Source organism: Cyanistes caeruleus, chromosome 3 (assembly GCF_971803275.1).
Source record: "Cyanistes caeruleus chromosome 3, bCyaCae1.hap1.1, whole genome shotgun sequence".
In the NCBI taxonomy this organism is placed as follows: Eukaryota; Metazoa; Chordata; class Aves; order Passeriformes; family Paridae; genus Cyanistes; species Cyanistes caeruleus.
The window spans coordinates 16,616,547-16,636,922 of record NC_141703.1 but is presented as its reverse complement, the minus strand read 5'-3'; the positions used below and the strand labels follow the sequence as shown (position 1 = coordinate 16,636,922).

At 39.3% G+C, this 20,376-nt stretch overlaps 1 protein-coding gene across 6 annotated transcripts in view; it reads left to right on the top strand.

Annotated features, from left to right (window-relative positions):
• REPS2 (RALBP1 associated Eps domain containing 2) overlaps positions 1–20,376 on the top strand; it is a 95,371-nt gene that overhangs the window by 45,597 nt on the left and 29,398 nt on the right. For 4 of the 6 annotated variants that reach the window (XM_086879998.1, XM_086880000.1, XM_086880003.1 and 1 more), the window contains 6 exons: positions 1,146–1,288; positions 4,378–4,472; positions 7,721–7,790; positions 9,677–9,742; positions 14,020–14,062; positions 16,922–17,058. In XM_086879998.1, coding sequence (XP_086736124.1) covers positions 1,146–1,288; positions 4,378–4,472; positions 7,721–7,790; positions 9,677–9,742; positions 14,020–14,062; positions 16,922–17,058 — 554 coding nt within the window. The remainder of the gene's footprint in view (positions 1–1,145; positions 1,289–4,377; positions 4,473–7,720; positions 7,791–9,676; positions 9,743–14,019; positions 14,063–16,921; positions 17,059–20,376) is intronic. The other 2 variants (XM_086880001.1, XM_086879999.1) reach the window with 1 other exon arrangement.

Below are 20,376 nucleotides of genomic sequence, written 5' to 3'. Positions count from 1 at the left end.
AGATTAATTTTTGTTTGTGAAACATGCTAGAATTAGAGAGAACCATTTAGTAAGAAGTTAACAATATTTAAACTCATCATGAGCATTTATTTTGCTCTTTTTTAAACGTTACTCAATGGTGCTAAGTAACCATTGCTAAAGTCCATATTTAACTTTTTCTGCTTGAACTGTTTTAAGATCCTGCATGGATTAGCCAAAAGTGCTTCCAAATATTGGAAGGTTCATTCTGCACTTGGAACAATGTGCAATTAATCTCTGCTCAGAAGGCCAACTACATCCTGGGCTGCATCAAAAGAGGTGTGACCAGCAGGGCAAGGAAAGGGGTTCTGCACCTCTGCTCTTGTGGATGTAGACTCCATCTGGAGTGCTACATCCAGCTCTGGGCTCCCCAGCACAAGAGGAACATGGAGCTGTTGGAACAAGTCCAGAGGAGGTCCACTGAGTTGATCACAGTGCTGGAGCACCTCTCCTGTGAAAACAGGCTGAGACACTTGGGGTTGTTCAGCCTGAAGAAAAGGGTCTGGAAGATTTTCTGTCAGCTTTCCAGTACCTAGCGATGCCCACAAGAGAGCTTGGAGAGGGACTTTCCACAAGGGCATGTAGTGATAGGACAAGGGGTAATGGCTGTAAGCTAAAGGAGGGCAGGTTGAGATTAGATATTAGGAAGGACTTCTTTACCATAAGGGTCATGAGGCTTTAGAACAGATTGCCTAGAGAAGTTGTGGACTTCCCATCCCTGGAAGTGTTCATGGCCAGGCTGGAAGGGGCTTGTAGTAACCTGGTCTAGTGGAAGGTTCCCTGCCCATGGCAGGAGAGTTGGAATTAGATGATATTTGTAGTCTCATCTAACCCAAACCACCCTATGATTCTGTAAGTATAGATTATGTATTTAACTTTCTAATATAGACATACCATCATATTCAATAGTATGATGTATTAAAGTGTACTTCAGTGAAAAATGAAAAAGTGGCAAGTCAGTTTTAGAAAATCAGCTTACTTCATCTTCCTCAAGACAAATGTGCAAATCAGGATCAAGTGTACATGACAAGCTCTTCTCAGAGCTGCATTTTTGTCTCTCCCATGATGGCACGCTTATGTTTCCCTGAGGTAACACCTTGGAAAACGTGTGCCTGTTTAATCCACAGGGAGCTGAGTGATGTGGATTGTGATGGGGCACTGACACTCCCAGAGTTCTGTGCTGCTTTCCACCTTGTGGTTGCGAGGAAGAATGGTTACCAGCTGCCTGAGACACTGCCAGAGACACTGCTGCCCGAGTACCTTCAAGCAGGTAAAGCTCCCATGGCAAGTCATATCCCTGCAGCCGTCTCAGAAATCCAATGTGTGTGTAAGACAGGTTCACTTCCCATCCTGGCATGGGCTTCTATGCTGTGTAATGATTCTCCAGCTGCATTTAAGGCATGTGTTTTTAATTGTGCTCATGAGATGACTGCTGAAGTAGTAATACCTCAAAGCATAGAGACAGGGATGCAAATTGGAGCAGTCACCTGCCTCTTAATGTCTGCCCCTTTGCTCTGTTGTGCTTCATGTGTCAGGACAGATAAAGACAGGACAGACAGAGATGAGTACCTGTAAAGCAAAGAGAATCCAGCAATGCCTTTAAACTGAAAGAGGACAGGTTTCTGCTAGATTTTAGGAAGAGATTGTTTACTCTGAGGACAGTGAACCACTGGAACAGCTTACCCAGAGCAGCTATGGATGCTGCACCCTTGAAAGTGTTCAAGGCCAAGTTGGATAAGGCCTAGAACAACCTAGTCTAGTGGAAGGTGCCCATGCTAAGGGAGATTGGAACTAGATAATCTTCTACATCTCTTCCAGTACAAACCATTCTGTGAGTCTATGATATAGCTTTTAATTATTTTGATGATTTTTCCTTAAAGTATCTGTCTCTAGAGCATTTGTTGAAAATTATACTGGACTGCATTAGAACTTCATATGCTAGTGTATTTTTAGATGGAGATGCTGTTTATATCAAAGGTTGAATTTTTTTGTAGTTTATTTTATATAACCCACAGGTTCTTCTGTGGGTAGTTCGCATTAATGACAGGAGGACTGCAACAATTTGTGTAGCACAAGGATGAATTAATCTAAAATGTAACATACTTAGTAACAATGTGCAGTGAAAGACCTGCCCTTTAATTTGTTCCCTTCATTTATGTCTCTTTTAATTATAAATGGATGTTGAAATATATACTGTTACAACTGAAAAATGTGCGTGACTCTCGAGGGCAAGGAGGATTAATCACAGTGCTAAGGGATAATATTTAAGACCTAATAAAATCTCCATTAAATTTGATGACACTGAGTATATTAAAAGGCAGGAAAAGAACAAATCAAGCTGCAGTTAGGAAAATTAAATGCTGACCTGTATCAGATTTGTGAAATAATTTCTGATGTAGTCATGTTCCCCGTAATCCACTATATTCATATCCAACGCAACGAGCTTCTGGAAAACATGCACTTCTAAATCTTTATCACTTTCAGTCTCTCTAATTACATTCCCCTGTCATAATTAAAACTACCCTTCTCCCTCCAGAACCACCACTTTGTTCACTACTTTCATGCCTGGTGTTACGATAAATTGGCTTGTAAACTCATCCATGCAGGTTCTTTTTGGTGTGTCTTCACATTGAATCTTCTTGGGTAAAACTGCAGTGGAAATGACTATCTGTAGTAGCAGGGAATCATTATGTCAAGGGGAGAAATAGCATGATAAGCTGCAGTTGTTCCCTGGGACTCCTCTTTTTTTCCCTATTTGTCCCTTTAAGCACTTAGTTCTACCATTTTCTTAGATTATTATTGTTTCACATTGTTGCATGAAACCAAGCATTTCAAGCAAGTCTACATGGAAGAGGTGAAAGGACTAATTGTTTCTTGTGGGTCCTGTAAATACCCCAATTAGATTAGTTCATTAGATAATGAACTAATTCTGGTTAATCTATGGGTCTGAAAATGTCTCGTGCTCATTCTGCTGTCTGATCTGCCATCTTTTGAAAGAATTGGATTAATAAAAGCAGAACATCTCAACACACTGTAAACCTGTGAATCACAGAAAAGCATAGAGCCCTGGTTGCATTACTTCTGAAATAAAAGCATTGACAAGGATGTAAGTGCCTCATACAGTTACCTAAAACGTCAAAAGCAATTTTCAAGAGAAATCTTATGTTTTCATATTTTCATAATTTGATTTCTTTAAAATTTAGATATTTTTTTCAAATTTTTTTTGGCTTCTTAGGACCCTGAAGAAGATTACTGGCAACTGTTTTTCATCAGGTTGCTGTATTAGTTTCAGAATGAGGCATAATTTGGTTCAATTGAATTATTTATATCTGATAACAATGCTGTTGAATCTTCAAATAAAATGACTTGGAGCAAAGAAGCATGTAAGAATGCATTAATCTTGATAGTTTTATGACTTGTCCTGTAAACTGCAAGTACAACTGGTCCAAATGCTATCCTGGCGCAGTTCCATTGACAATTTGACTCACCACCTTCTTTTTGGAAACTTTTCATTAAAAATAATTTGCAGAATCTCAAAAGCTATTTGCCCTGTGTGTAACCCACTGTACTGTAAATTAAGACAGATCACCAAGAGCTTAATTTATTGAGATAAAATAAATGCTAGCTAAAAAACTAGAAATGTGGTTGTTCTGCCTTTTAATATATTGATCTTTTAAAAAATATGTTTTCCAGCTCATAAAATAGATTTTCATCAGAGGAGCTAATCCCAGAGTGATACCAGCAGAAGGACCTGAGCTTGTGGGATAGAAATTAGCTTGTTGTGAATATTCCTTTGAGAAGTTAGATGTGATTTTTTTTTTCCTTTTTCCCCCCCTGCTCTCAGTGTTGTTTACTTGGAGGTGGTATATACTACAGCATTGGCAGTGTTTAGTGCTTTGCTTTCACTGACCCTCAGTTTCAGAGTATAATGTAGATTCTACTATACTTTTCAGTATTCAAAAAGTCAAAACTGGAGCTGAAGGTAGCGTAAGTACCTTTAAAATTATTAGAACAGATATAAACTGTAAGATCAATTAAGTTGATACTGGACTGGGAGAAGAAAAATTTCTTCCAAATTTCACCATTATTTCTACAACAGAAATTATACAAGCTATCCCTTTCATGACACTGACTTCCTTAAGACACAAGATAGAAAGATTTTCTTTGTGATGTTTGTCACCCATGTCTTATGGATTATGCCTGAGATGTGAAAAGGAAGGGCAGAACTATGCTAGCACAGGTTTCTAAGAAGTATGTATTAACCAAAGACTTGGTGTGTCTCTGTGTTTGGCTTTGGGTTGTTTTTTTGTCGGTTTGGGTTTTTTCTACGTTTTTCTTTTCTTTTTCTTTCCCCTGCAGCTTGTTTGAAGCCCATACGTGACTGTGCACTATTTGATTCTTACTCTGAGCCATTGCCAAGCAGCCAGCAGACCCGGGACTTCAGTCGGACAGAGGTGAGAAGGTCTAAGCTGGTGCTTACCTTGCAGAGGGGAGGGGGCTGGACCAGCTTCACAGAGACTGTGCTATGTGAACAGCAGGACTTTGGGTGTCTGAGAGGACTTTAGGAATCTCTAAGCTTAAGCCATCTCAAACCCCCCTCTCAGCCATCTCCTCTGTGTATGGAAAGGGCTGACAGGCTTTTCAAGAGATATTCCCACAAAGGATTTCACAGTAGTCACTGAGGGACTCGTGAGATGCTGGAATCTGCAGAGAGGTAGGCTCTACCTGTTGGTGTCCTTCAGGGCTGCTGCACGAGGGGCAGTGGGGCACATGGACCGTGTTTGGGCGGAGCATCTGCTCAGTCTAAACTGGTTGAAAATACGAGGCTTCAGCACAGACCTAGAATTGTGAAACCATGTAGTTTGGAAAAGACTTCCGAGATCATAAATTCCAACTGCTAGCCCAGCACTGCCTTCTCTTTGTTGAGAGCAATAAGATCACCCCTGAGCATCCTTTTCTCCAGGATAATCAACCCCAGCTCCCTCAGACACTCCTTTTGTGCTCTGGAGCCTCCACTAGCTCCATTGCCTTTCTTGTAGTGAGGGGCCCACAGCTGAACACAGTAGGTTTGGTTGGATGGAACAGGGGCTTTGGACTACATCTCCAGAGGTCCCTTTCAAACCCAGCTGTTGCATGTTTCCGTGAAGTCTGCTGCAATGAAAACTGAATTAAGGAGAAGAATTTAACACTGAGGTTAAAATCCCAAACTTTTAAAGACCCTATTGAACTGAACTAATTATGGCCACTGAGTTGTGCCTGAATACTGCAACTCTCAATATATGTGCTGTGGGATTTAAAGGTTTAGTGTTAAGGTAGTTAATCAAATGGCAGACTGACAGCAGAAACCAGCCCTTCTGACACTCTTCCAAGTTTAAAAGTAGTGATATGTTATGGCAGCTCAGCAAGGCTGTTCTCCAGGGGAGACTCTGGGGAGTCCCTGGGAGTCCCAGAACTCAGCTGCTCCCTCATCAAATCCATCTTGTTAGTGGCACCACCAAACAGAATCTCCTAAGCTTCTATGGAGCAGAGTGTTCACTTTGGGCAATGCTGCAGCCAGCACCTTGAGCACCCAGTGTATCTTCTGGAACTGTTAAAATAAATGTTGTATCCCTGGGAGGTGTTTCTCATCCTACAGCAGCTTGGCCAAAGCACAGCACTGGGCTTTGGAAGCAGCACTGCAGATCTGGTAGTGCAGGGTGCTGGCATGCTGGCAGCATGGGCAGGTCCTTTCCCAGGATCACCTAATCCCTTGCTATGATCTTATTTTGGGTGGCTTGCAACCTAAGATATAAAAGAAGATATAATATTGAATTAAATTATATTTGAAATGTAAGCAAATATATAATTATGTATCTTTCATACACATAATTAAAAAACTTCCATTTACATTGTCCAAGATTAATGGACTTTAAAATCTCCCCAAAAGTAATTTGAGAATCATTTTGACTTGATTTTTTTTTTGTGTTCAACTTATGTTTTTTACATTCAGAATTAATACACTGAATGAGTATCATTTGGAAGGTCAGTAATTCATCTTTCATTCATCTCCCTCAGTGGGAAGTGCAGCAATTCACTATTGCATTTTCATTTGTATCTTGGCTAGCTGAGGAATTATACTTCAGATACTTGATCACTACATTAAAAATATTATATTATCTATGCAATCTGTTAGGCATTAGCTCCATTTCTTTTTTCATTTCCACCTATCATCTATTCAGGCTATTTAATTTCATTTCAGATGCCTGTTTTTACTGTGACTGCCCAACTACAATACTGCAATAAAATAGAAACAGTTCCTGAATGCATTCATAAAGAAAATAATGGTGGGAGACACGTCACCTGCATGCTAGGTTTTGTTAAACTTAAAAAATGCACTGAGGCTGCTGATATTGTGCTTGGGAATGACACGGATGACTGATTTTTTTCTTTACCAAGGAAGTTTTATCTTCACAGTTTTGGTTTTTTCTCAAGTTTTTGTCTCCCACTCTCCTTTGGTTTTTTTCTGCAAGCTTTCTCACTGCCAAAATCTTGAAGTTAAAACATGCATAAAAAGACTGGCTGAGGTTCCTCTGGGCTCCCTCAGAAATGTCATGCTCACAGTTCATTAAAATTTCTGAAAGTCATTTCATCAATTAAAGCCTGCACTGAGTTAGGTCTGTGGTCTCATGTTCTTCACTTGAGTGTCAGGGCTAGCTATGGTTTTGAAATGTTTTGTTTATACATTTTCAGAGTCCTCAAGCCATATTTTTGCTCTGTTGCTTTCTCAGAAGTACTAGGGTGTCCCATTCCTCAGGAACATTATAAAACAAATCTCACAGACCTTTACTGTGGAGTTTTCCTTTTTGAACTACTGACTTGAGATTTTTGTGTTTTTTTAAAAATGCCTATGAAATTTAGGTTTCTTAATTCATTTGTTTAGGCCAAATTTATTTCAGGACATTTTCAGGTCAAACCTCTTCCATGCTTCCTGGGGAAAAAAACCAACAAACCAGCATCACTTAATATTTAGAGAAGTTTAGGGTTTCTGACATTTGCTTGAATGTTTTATTTGGTTGCAGAGTGTATTCTTGTTCTTACAGATAATGGGGGTAGAATTCGTTCCAGCAGAAGCTCCAAGAATAATAAATGCCTCTAAGTTGCTGCTGAAATAACAGAAAATGAAGGAATAAGACTGGGGAGAAATTCCCTGTTTTCCTATCAAAGGCCTGAATAGGCCTCCAGCAGACATGCTAATGAAATTTGTTTTTCCCATTTCTATGACTGGATGTTGAAGGAAAAGAGTAGTTTAAGGATCAGCCACATCAGCTAGGAGCCTTTAAAGGATAACCATGAGGCTCTGCAGTGCAGGTGCAGTTCTGGTTAGAGACACTTTTCTCATGGAGACTGGAGAAGCTTCCATCTATCCTTACACAGGTGTCATATATGGCTCTGTTGGGAGAATTCTCTCCTTACATATAGACCTTATCTCTTTCAGTCATTCCCTGTTGAAGTGCTCCTCTAACTAATTTTGGGTGTGGAACTGCTGTACCTTGAAAAGCACAGTTATACTGTCTTTCTATAGGTCCTTTATTCTTCTTTATCTAACAAATAAATTGTGGTGCAAGAAAAAATGTCACCATTGTGTTGATCTGTATTCTTAAATATTTGACTGTGGAAAGGTAGGAGCTGTAACAATCAGTGTAATTTAATCTTCTTTCTTTAGAAGTCATCAGCTGAAGAGGTACCTGATAACTCTGCCCTGTTACAAGATGGAAAGAAAGATGACAAACAAGGTATTCAAATAAATATTTTTTTTTTCCATTAGGGATTAAATGATATGTGTTTTCACTAAGCCCCTATATTTGGTGACAGAAGCAATGGTGTGTTTAATTTCTAAGATGGCCATGTGTTGCTAAAGATGTAGAGACAACTCACAGCAACTGAGTTGAAGACAAATAAATGGAGAGGTTTGCTTCAAAATTAGTTCTATCATATGCGAATGATATGAAATGTACCTTCTAAAATATGTCTAGTCCTAAGGCAATTAATGTTGTACTTCTTAAATAAAATTTTAATTGTTATCAGGAATTTTTTAAGAGTAAAGATTACACTGTGCCAAATTTTCAATTTCCAATTTTGCAAGAAACACCAACACTTCAAAATCAGGTTTGACTCCTATTTGAAAAAAAAAACAATCCCTGCATTTTCTTGCAGAGCAAAAGTTTTAGTCAAATTAGACTGAAAAGACTTGATTCATTAATTTAATTTGACATCCATCAGCAGCAAGTCATGTGAAATTGAAGTGATCTTTCTCTTTTTTGCTGTAGTAGCTTCTATGACTTCCAGAATTGGCACTGGATCATCACTGAGCCATTCCTTCCCTTCTATATTTCTGTTTCTCAATTCTTACTTGCTGTCCCTCCATTGTAGAAACAAAAGAGTTGTGGGTATTTTGTTGTCTGATTCTCAGAGCTGCAGATTATGTATTAATTAAAATAAAATTATCTTGGCCTCCCAGATGTCCACACGTTAAGAATGCATCAGAGCTGTGAGACCAGCTAGTCCACATTCCTGATTCACCTTCTACACTCAGGTGTGACAGTTTGACAGATTCCCAGTGTCCCCTTTTCAAAGAAAGTTTGTCAAGAGTTGTTGTGTGTTTGTAAAACATTTTTACATGTCAGCATATTCCAAGAAATCAGTGTTTTGTTGACAAAGTTTGTTTTCTTGCAAAATGTATAATGACCGAGAGAAGGACTTGAACCTTGAAGGTTATTGCTTTGAAATGTCTAGGGAAGATTTACTTTTTACTAAGGGAATATTTTTTCCCTGTCTAGATGACAAAGCTGTACTTTGATTTTTGTAGCTGACATGTTAAGTCACATGGGAATGTGTTTTGAGACGTGAGCTCCTTCAGGGAGGCTGTATTTATGACACAGATTGCTACCTTTTCAGCCAAAGAACACATACTTTTGTTCTACCTTTTATTACTATTCTGACAAACATGAGAACAGACCACTCTCCTGACTGAGGGGATCTCCCCAGCAGTCAAGAACATGCAGTTCAGGACAGTAGAAGCAAATTTTCCTGCATTTTCAAAAGTATACAAGTAAATTAACTTCACTTAGGTTATAATGGAGTTAAATTTGGAAGATAATGTAAACTGAACAGGGTTACAAGACCCAAAACTTTTCCAACATGTTTTGTTTTATAAAGGCAGATCATAGATCAGATGAGGTTGGAGGGCACAAGGGTTCAACCTTATTGCTAAAGCAGGTTCATCCTAGAGCAGGAGAGATTTCATTCCAAGTGGACATTTAACACTGAGTGTTACAGTACATGAAACTACACTATGGTGTATTAAAAACTCCATTGGAAAGGATGCATGGGGGAATGTGGAAGGGGAATAAGCACTCAACCCCACAAATTCTCAGAATTTGAGATTATTTGGCAATTTGAGCATAGGTCTTTCTTTCTGTTGACTTTTGTGCTCTTGGAAATTGTTACTTGCTTGAGTGCTTCAGTTTTCTGAGGGTGTTTGGCTACTTTTCAAGTATGTTAGGTATTATAAAATGTCTAATACCAGTTTAGGTGTTCCTTTCTCAGACCTGATACTTCTAGATTTTACCCACACAAATACTTAAAGTAATTATCTTTTCCTTTTTTTTTCCTTCTTAAGCTCTTAAAGTAAGCACTACTCTCAAAACTATACCAAAGGAATTTCAGCACTTGACTGTGAAAGCAGGTAAGGAAAAAAAAATGCCATGTGTTACTTGCATGAGAATTTTGATCAAGTGTTTCTGTATCACAGTAAGCCTAAATTAGTGTCACTTGATTAATTTTTGAAAGAACTCTTTGCTCTTGTACTATTTTCCTACTGCTATTAGCTTTTACTTCATAATGACTATTATTTGTAAGATAAATATTAATTACCTCTTCAGGTTGTCAAAAGATTTTCTTGTTTTCTTTCCTTCATTGTTAGTGTATGGGCCCTTCCTGTGTGGAAAATGTTTTAAGTAATTTTAAAGATTCTGAAGTTTTGTGCTACAAACAAGATGCAAAGGCATCAATATTGTACCTCGTGGTAAAACCTCATCTAAAGTATAGAGTAACTATGTAATGTTTTGGTAACTGTTCTGAAATGGCCTGTTTCTTTGTGAAAGCTCAGCTTTCCTATTTTGTGTCAAGGAGTTAGAGGACAGGGAACCTTCTGGAAACACAGACCTTGAGGCACTTAAGATACTGACACAAGCTTTTGACTCAGGGCTTGTTTCTTTGTTGAAACCACTCCTGATTTTTCCCTTTCCAGCTCCAACATACACTCATTCCTTGTTCTTATAATTCTGGAAAATGTTGGTTTTTGAACAGCGTATGTCAAAATTATTTATTTGCTTCAGAAACTTTCCCTGCCTTCAGTTCATTTCATCAGACCTCCCTTGCCTTCCTCTTTGTTAATCTCTTTTTACAGTGGTAAGAATGTTTGTAATCCCTCCCTGGTCCCAGTCAACCTAAAATCTTGCTTACTCTTCCTTTTGCATGAATGTTTTTACTCATAAAGATATCCTTGATTAAGAAAATGGACCCCACATGTCTGTCACAGCAGTTTTGCCTTATAGCTCGATTTATTCATGGCTGCTCAACAGCTGCATGCCTCATTTCCCAAATCTTTTTTTCCTGGCTTCTTCCCAAACACTTTGCTGCTGCCAGATTTGCTATCTTCAGCTCCTATTCTCAGAAGATTGCTGCTTCTCCTTTCCACACACACACACACACACACACACACTCTTGCACATCCCTCTCAGGGAAAAGGGAGGGTGGCTGCATGACTTTCCGTTCTGTTCTCCTTCCCCCTCTGGGTTTCCCCCAGGAGCACGAGGGAGTTTTACTTTCACAGTTCAGCAATTCTGTCTTTAGTACATTCAGGAAAAAAAACTTATTGTCACCTGCACATCTCTGTCTTTCATCTCCTGCTCAGGGAGGTCTTCCCCATGCTGCTGTGCTCCTCCAGCAGTGTTGCTGTGTTTGTATACCAAGGGGGACAGTGGCAGAATTTCACTCCATCATCGTGGCTCCTGTCCCTGCAGGGTTTCCACTCTTGCTGTGCTGCACATTGAGGATTTGAGCCAGCACATTCTCAGGTTGCAACTGATGTGAAAAGTGAAAATGTTTATCTATCCAGTGGAGTAGATGCAGTACAGTAATGGAGTGGTTTTTTCAGAATCAGTCACCATTCTGAAAGGTCATTGTAGTCATTAACCTCCATCATGGAAACTCATTTGGGATGAAGCAGGAGAAATTTTACATGCTTCTTTGGTTATTCATTTAGCCTGTTTATGTAAACTCAGGAAAAGATGATAGTCTGTGAAAGTTTTCTTTGCCATCAGAAGGTCTAGAAGTTTGAAATCAGTAACAACTTTATTTGCTCAGCACTCTGAATATCTGGTCAGTTTATTTAGACTTCTAAGTGCAGGATCATTGTTGACCTTAGCTTTTAAAGGATTGAGGGCCAAATTTCCAAGCATTTAAATTGTACATTTCTCTCTATATGACCAATAAGAGATGAATCATTGAGGTTGATATTGACTAGTGGGGAATGGTTGTTTTTTTTTCTTTAGCCTTTCACCTTTTTCAGCACAATTTTCCACCTGATCTTAGGCCTGTAAAACAAGGAGGCAGCTGTGGAGTGTAAGATGTTAGGCTATAGTCAAAAGTTACCAAATCGGCATCTTTTGGAATGTTAAAATGAAGTTGTCTTGCAAGAGGGCTGTAGGAGCAGCTCTACACCCAAAATAGGAACTGTCACACCCTCTTTAATTACTGCAGACTAAGCTTCACAGTCTGTCAGTCTCTGTTACTCCAGGAATTGTACAAACTTTTGGATAACCAATGTAAATTATGTACTCAACAGGTTTAATTTATCCATTTCATGAAAGTTAGGATTGTGTAACCATAGAAATATGGAAAATTTGTGAACTGGATAAATAGTTTTGTATCATCTTGAATGATTTTGTCATGTATTTGTATAAACCTGCACCTCAGACATGAAGTGTGCACAGACTGAACATACCAGAATAGCTGCACGTTTTGTAGAAATCCAGCCACAATTATTTGTATGTCCTAATAATGAACTACCTGCTTCATAGTGCCTTTTGTATTATACTACTTCTTGTGAAAGAAAAGCTAAGTCTGGGTATTCTGTAATTGTAGCCTTGAATTTCCTAGTTTTTCAAAAACTTAAAAAGAAAATCCTTGGCAGTAGCATTCTATTTCTATCATTTTTGTTAGTAGTCATTTCAGAATTCTCTCTTCCGTATGTGATTTCCTGTTTACCTCAACGGGATGTCCTTGGAGAGTTTGAATGTCAGTTTTACCTACGGGGTTTTTTTTATATGAAAGGCTTTCTAAAAGAAGTATGAATAGAATTACAGTCTCCATAAGAAAAGGAAAATTTGAAGATTCTTAAACATGGTTTAGCTTGGAAAGGATTTATACTTCCTATTTCTAAGTGGCGTATTTAATAATTGTGCATGTAATTTAATAATCAGCAATTTCAGCATTGGAAAATTGGGTCATATGGCTGTAGGGAAGCAGTGTCTGAAGTTGTATTCTCTGGGAGTTTGACACAGAGAGAGGGAGGAGGATTATCACCACTGCATATTTTAATATTAATTCCCTCTCCCTTCTTTAGTTGCTAGGAAGAGTTTGTTGCAGAGAAATCTGGAATGGCTGTGAACCAGTTTGGGGATGACATCTACTAGAACTTGGTTTATAAGTGGTCACTGCCAGCTGCAGTAGGGTTTATTCTATGCAAAACACCAACTAGCTCTGCATGATCCAAAAAGCAGTTTCTTTTATGAAGAGCCAGTGTGTGGCTGTACATGTGCCCTATGCTGTTACTTGTCTTCTGTGAGCCTAAAGCCTCCTATGGAGGGTCTGTGCAGTAGTACAGTGCAAGCCATTAAAAACTCCATATTTGCCAGCTGCTGCCACAGGCAGCTCCTGCTCGGTGGTTTGGAGGATCTGTTATATTCTCAGGTAGTGCTCTGTAGTAGCTGGTGATGAATGTCTGACTTGAAAGTAGGCATATGTCTGAAGGAAGCTAGAAATTCTGACAATTATATTTTTTCTCCATCCTACTTGTTTCTCTTGAGTGTTGTGCCTTGATTAGTAGACTGGGAAAAAGACAAGAATTCACTTTGTACGTGCACTGGGATCATTGATGCTGCTGTAATACCTTGAGGATATCTCAGTGGGATGAATTTGAAAGCAATCATGCAGATATGTTTTCTCAAAATTATCTGATACTAGTGAGGAGAGTAACAGAGAAGACAATGTAAACCAAGGAACAGCCTCGAGGAATTACCCATAGATGATAATTCAGCGATGTTGTTTTCCTATCACATAAAACCTGCGTGTGGCAGGATATTTGGAATTCATCCAAATACCATAAACCCATTTTAATGGAAATGTGTTTGATCAACATGTAGACTTAAAAGCTTTTTTCCTTTAAACACCTTTCCTTCCCAAGGTCAGAACAGTCTCAACATGACATGTTAATATTTTGTAATGGGTGACATACATTTATACTAATCAGTTAAAGTATTTAGGAAGGACATAAACCTTTGTGCTTTTGGAAGCAGGATAAGTAATAGATACCTGGACTAAGAACAAGATGTTTTCTATAAAAAGTTTATGTTGTTCCTTACATTGCTTTATCACAACTACATCCATGACTACAGGTGACAGCTAACCAGACCTATTGCTCTTCCTGTGTTCTGGTAACCAAATTAAAAATGTGAAGCTCTCACTACGTGTTGCTTTTGAATTCTTAGGACATTCACACACTGCAAAAAACAAAGGGGAAGGAGAAGTGAAAACCAATCCCCATTGCTCATGTGAGATGAGTATACTCTCACATCCACATTTGCAACACTCACATGTTTGATGGACACTGATTCTGAAGCTAAAGACATTTATTTAAAACACGGTATTTTAGCAGTTCTTTTTTCTTTTCTATTCCAGCTGCTCAAGAACCTAATGCACTCAGAGCCAGACCACGATCCAGGTACTGCTTTCATTCCTGTTTTGGGAAAAGGCATATATTCCTTCAGTGTTAGACACAAGGCATCAGAACTGGTGTTGGATTTTTTTTTTTTTTAATTGATGTTGTGCTGGAAGTACAGCTCAGATCAGACAGATTTACCAGGAGGAATCTGTAAGCTATAGACCCTACATAAATACTGTGCTGGGGCCCCATGATCTCTGGTCATAAGGTGCTGGAAGTTTTGCCTGTCTGCCCAGCCCTGCTGCATTGCCAGGGTGGTGACTGCCTCCAGCCCAGCCCCAGGGGCGTCGTGGCAGGGCAGCTGGGACAGCCCCATGGCAGGGAACATCCTCAGCATTTCTGTGCTCTTACAACCTGCACAGTGATTTCAAGTGGAGGGAGACACTGCACATTCCCACGGAAACAGCAGTAGTAGCTCAGCTCTCAGGTGTGGGTGAGTGAATCCTTTCATTGGCATCCATGTGCTTGGCTGTGGTTGGTTGGTGCATGATGGAAGGACTTGTGCTAGATGTGACACCTGCTGAATTTGGATGTTTGAAAGAAAAGGGAAACCAGTGCCAGAAAACATTGTATATAAATGGATTCCATCTTGAGTTGGTTGTCACCTACTGGTGTATAGCCATGTTGTTAATTCACCTTTTCATTTTTGGTGCTAGTTAGAGGACTCTGCTTGGGATATTTTTGCTTGGGTAATGAGAGTATAATCAGAAGCTGTCTGCTTACAGGCTTGTCAAAGCCTGCTAGTAAGAGAGGATCAGCTATAAGCATGGTGATTGAGGATGGAAATCCTCTGTTCTTAGGACCTATATTCGGGAAGGCTGAACTGCCTTGTCTGCTGTTTTTCTGCTGCTAGCCAAAGCTTTTTAGTTTCTGCAGAGTTTTAAATTTTTAAATTTTCTTGCTGTGTTACTAAATTGCAAATATGCAAAAAATGTGCACAAATACATAGAACAACAAATGCTTAAACAAGGTCCAAACAAGTCATTTGAATGTGACTGCTCTGTCACATGTGGCTGTCTCACATCTGACTGTATGTCACCGCTTCAGTGCAGAACTTGAGACTAAAGATGCTTGAGCACATCCTTGAACTCAGACCTGCTGTGCTTGTTGGAAATAGGATGAAATACCATCGGGGGATTTATTTTTCTCTTTAAGGAATGATTGGGATGTTAGGAAAAAAATGTGTACTAATAGACTTCAAAACCAGGTTGGAATATATTCAGTAACTGGGGAAGCAAATAAGAACAGTGAAAGAATTTGTGATGTGGAAAGTAAATCTGATAAACTTGGTGGTGATAATGAACAAGTAGAATTTCTGGTGGCTCCTCTGGTGGGTCCTAAAAATTCTGATACAAAGGGTAAGGAGGACTCTGACAGTTCTGTTAGAGAAAGAAATAAATGAGGAAGTCTTGTCTCTAGTAGAATCAGGACAAGAAGATGGAGTAAATCAGTGTTTCAGGTTCCTTTAAGAGGAATTGTGGGACTGCTGGGAAAGTCGTCTATGTGCATGTACTCTTTACTATCTGTGATTTATTGACTAGGAGAAAGGATGTTGTGTCTCATGGTGACAATCCAAATGATATGCATAGCATTACTAAATCTGTGATGATGCCACATAACCCCACCTGGGGAAATACATAAGTTTGGTTAGAGATTTGCTTTTTATGAATTAAAAAAGAGTAGTTCTAGAAGAAGCAGAGGAAGGACTGAGAAAAGTTGAGGAGCTAGATCAGAAAACCATGGTATCAGGATCCCAAATCCTGAACTTCTCCCTAAAGAAGATCTTGAATGAGATTTGAATTAAGATGTTGGATTAAAAGGAGTAACAATGTTGATTTTATATGGAAATCATAATGGAGTGGAAAAACCTAGGAGTCTTGCGAAGTTGTATGAGGTAAAGCAGGGAGACAGAGAATCTCCATTAACTTTTTATGAGTGGTTTTATGAAGTGGCTCATAAATGAACAAACTTGGACCTGGAGACTGAGGGTAATAGGATGTTGCTCAAAATGCTCTTAATTGGACAGCTGGCACTGGGTATTAGGAACCTGTTTGGCAAAAAAAAAATGGTCAAATGTGCTTTTGGTCTTCCCTGACATGCAGAGTGTTTTACAGTAAGTCTAACATCTCATGTTGCCAATGCTCATTTTGAGCAGAGTCTTGGTCTTGCTTGGTCTTGGTTGTCCTAAACTGATAACTACAACAGCTGAAAAAATTGGACAGTATTTGGCAAAATCAAAATTCTTAGCGAATGCACCACACCACGTTGGGATTAATGTGCTGTAGGAGGGCCTAGAAAGAGGAGCTGAGCCATGCATTTGAGTGGTCACTTTGTAGCCATTCAGTTTTTCTGGATTTTGTGGAAATTGGTGAATGTTTCCTATGGAAAATTTATTCTAATAATTAAAATTTTATTCTACTAGTGAGAATATTACAGATTACGAAATGTTTACTTGCAAGAGGTAGATTGAATCTATATCTGTATAAACGCTACCCTTGCAGTTGGGAAAGGCAACAGAAAATCCAAGGGCTATATGTGGGGAATTTTTCTTTGGTTTATTCAAAATAGTTGCAACAATTATCCTGCTGGCAAAGTTACATAAGAAGGCCTCAAGCTGTGTTACAAAAAGCCTTAAAAAATACTAGCCCTGTAAGCATGACTTGTTCCTTTCTCCACATGTTCTGTTGCCAAACAAATCTGTGCTGTTATAAGAGGGAACTCTTAGTCATTAGGGCAAGGAATTTCCACTGTGAACCTGACTTCTGGTTTAGGTTCATTATTCTATTCACTATAGTTGTTTAAAATTAATTTTTGAAATAAAATATTTTCTGCTTTTCTCCAACATGTTTTTTTTCTTAGGTCTTATTCTAGCACATCAATAGAAGATGCCATGAAAAAGGGAGAAGAGCCCCCTACTCCACCTCCAAGGCCACAAAAATCACATTCCAGAGCTTCCTCATTGGATCTGAACAAAATATTTCAGCAAAGCACACAAGGTAGAGTTCACTTTCATTACTTCTTCTGAGACCGTTCAGGTTAGCTGTGTGCTTGGCGACTCGATCTGTTTGCAGAAATGCTTGGCAATGTGTGCATATGCTGCAGACAGTAATGCACTGCAGAGCAGGAGTTCTGCTTGTGCACTTGCTTGTGCTGTATCACCACTGAGGGGAAAAAAATCACTGTTTCTATAATCAAGGTAATTATAATGTTTTCTGGCACAGTAATGGGAAGCATAGCATATGGTAGTCTGTCATCACTGACTGTTTATAACTAGTCTGGCTATTTAGACAACTCTCATCAGTAGCTACAGTTTAATTGATTTTTATTACTACTTGCTTTTTGTAGTTCAGAAGCAGGAAGAAAACCCTTAATGTTTAAACTGGGAGAAAGAAAGCAAACATTTTTGATGTTAAGGTCTAACATATGCGTGAGAACAATCAGAAAAAAAAAAGTCATTTCTTTTGACATGGGTGCTTGTTGAGGGTAAAGAAAGAAAATATAGAATAGTAACTGGAGTGAACTGAAAGAAAATGACTTTTCAGCATTACCCTTCAAGTGTGCCTCTTGCCTTCAAGTGGGAAGAGGAGCTGTTTGTTCAGGGCAGCAGTCACCCAGCGTGGCTGTGCTTCAGCAGTGTCCTTGAACCAGATCAGAGGTTTGTGTGCTGCACACCAATCATCTGACTCAAGGACCAGCTTAAACACGGGCATGCTATGCTTCAGAAGAAAGCCAAGGTTTGGCTGTGTCAAGGAATGTTTAAGTGGACTCTCTAATGTGGTTCTTGGAGTTAAAAAGTTTTACCTCTTGCTATATGGGACTTGTTTTGTGCAAACACTAGAGAGAATTCAAGAGTCTTGCTATGTGTGCTGATCCCTGAAACTCAATAGGAATAAACTTTTTTTTTTTGCCTTACACAGAGGAGTAATTCCTTATCTTTGTTTCTGTTGAGGGATCTGGTGCCTCCAATTTTGATTTTGTTATACATCAAAATAAAACCGCAAACAGAGCCAAGTGCACATTTTCTACTGCAACAAATCTTCTTGGAATCCAGATAACAAGTATAACTGGGAGGAAACTGGACAGAAATAAACTTGGGTTTAAATTTCACTTGGAACACAAATGAAAGAAGAATGTAAATTCTTAAAGAAGTCGTTCTGTGAATGAAAATTGACATCTTGCTTTTGCAATGGTTCATTTTGAAAGTCACAAACTGGTTTCTTTTGGGGAAGTTAACAAACTGTGCAGTTTTGGGTACCACCATATAAGAAAGACATTAAACCACTAGAGAGTGTCCAAAGGAGGGGGCAACAAAGATGGTGAAGGGTCTGGAGTTGAGGCCTTATGTGGAGCTGCTGGAGATCACTCCAGCAGCCTGGAGGAGAGGAGGCTGAGGGGAGGCATCAACTCCCTCGTGAGGGGAAGAGGAGGGGCAGGCACTGATCTCTTCTCTGTGCTGACCAGTGACAGGACTTGAGGGAATGGCCTGAAGTTGTCAGGAGAGGTTGAGGCTGGATATCAGGAAAAGTTTCTTCACTCAGGGGGTTGGGAAGTGGAACAGGCTCCCAGGGGAAGTGGTCATGGCACCAGCTGTGAGTTCAAGAAGCATTTGGACAGTGCCCTCAGGCACACGGTATGACTGTGGAGGTGTCCCGTGCAGGGCCAGAAGTTGGATTTGATTGTTCTGGTGAGTCCTTTCCAACTCAGGATATTCTATGCTTCTATGTATATCCAGCATGACTAGAATAATCCTATTTTGGTGCATTAGTTTTTGTCCTGCTAATTCTAGCTCAGAAATAATTTTCATTTGGGGAGATTGGTGGATAATCTGCTTCCAGACCCACAAAGGAATGCTCAGTAGTACTGAGTTTTGTTTTCAGTTCCACACAGGTCATGCTGATCTATAGGTATCATTTCTTTAATTGTAGAACTATCTGTGCTTTGAAGCATTTGTTTTGTTTATTTCCTTTTTAAAGGGCAAAAAAAAAAAAAAGTCTTTGAGTAAATTCAGTTAAAGGCTGTGATGAATCCCTGTTGTGAGCACTGGAATTTTTTGTTTGTTTGTTTGCTTTTGTTGTTGTTGTTCATTTACCACTGCTATATCATGTTTGTCATCATCTTATTATGCCTTTCCTCTGGTCAGTATGCACACAGAATATTTATCTGTGATGGCTGGGGTGTCCAGCAATGCATTAGCCATCGAAATGTGCTTTAAAATTGTTGAAGTGGGAGGTAACTGGACTTGAAGAAGGCACCTTCATTCATACTTCATAGCTGTACTTCCCTGGCATGCTGCAACAAGTGTTATGCAGGACAGACATAAAAAAGCATAAGAACTTATTGAAAGGAACCACTTTCTGAAATATCCAAGTGAATTTCTGTTAAGAGACAGAAATCTCTTCTATTTTTGTTTTAATTCGTGTAGTCTTTATGTTAGCATCTGAGAAAAATCCTGTGCTGCTACACTCTCAATGTATTTCTTTTTGTTGAATATTTAATCTCTGGAATTTGGCCTGTGTTCATGTTAAGAAAATACTTGGCTAGAGTTTATGCATTCCTGGAAGGACAACAGCAGGTTTTAAGCAGAAACAAAAATGTCATTTTAAATGCATAAATGACCTAGTTTTCTTCTTCATTTCTCCCCTAGCCTGGTCTCTAGTCAGGTACAAGCAAAGAGCTCCCAGAGTAAGACCTGGGTATTGAGGGGACCAAAATTGGGGCAGCTCAGACCCCAGTGATGCTGCAGCATAGCCCCAGCTGCCTTCTAGCCTCAACAGCAGCAGTAAGCTGGAGTCTGCCTTGAGGCAGTTCTGGGGCTGGGGCAGGTCTCAGTTTAAGTATTAAAACGTGAAAATGCATCTGTTGTCATCTGATGTTTTGTTCAGTTCTGCTTGCTGCCCATGACAGCTGATAAAGAATTTACTTCTGGGCAGTGACAGATGTCTGAGTTTTGTTAGAGTCATACAGTTCCCTCTGAAATACACTTTTAATTCCCATTTAGTTTCATTTCTGAGTCACATAACTACTTTTAATTAACAGTTCTGTTGAACAAAGGATACTTGTTGGGAAAAGAGAAGTTTGCTTTGATGAAACGACAAGATTGTCATAAACAGTGTAGTTTTGTGTTATCTGGAAGCAGATTGAACAAAACAGCCATATAACTGTTTACAAATGAATTTTTCACTGGAGGTTTTCAGCACTCATTTGCTTTTGAAACTCACCTCCTGCTGTGGCTGTCCCTGCGGTGAAGAGCATGTGGAATGCACACACCGATTTTACGTAGGCTTCTAAGGAAGCACTCACTGCAACCTGAATTC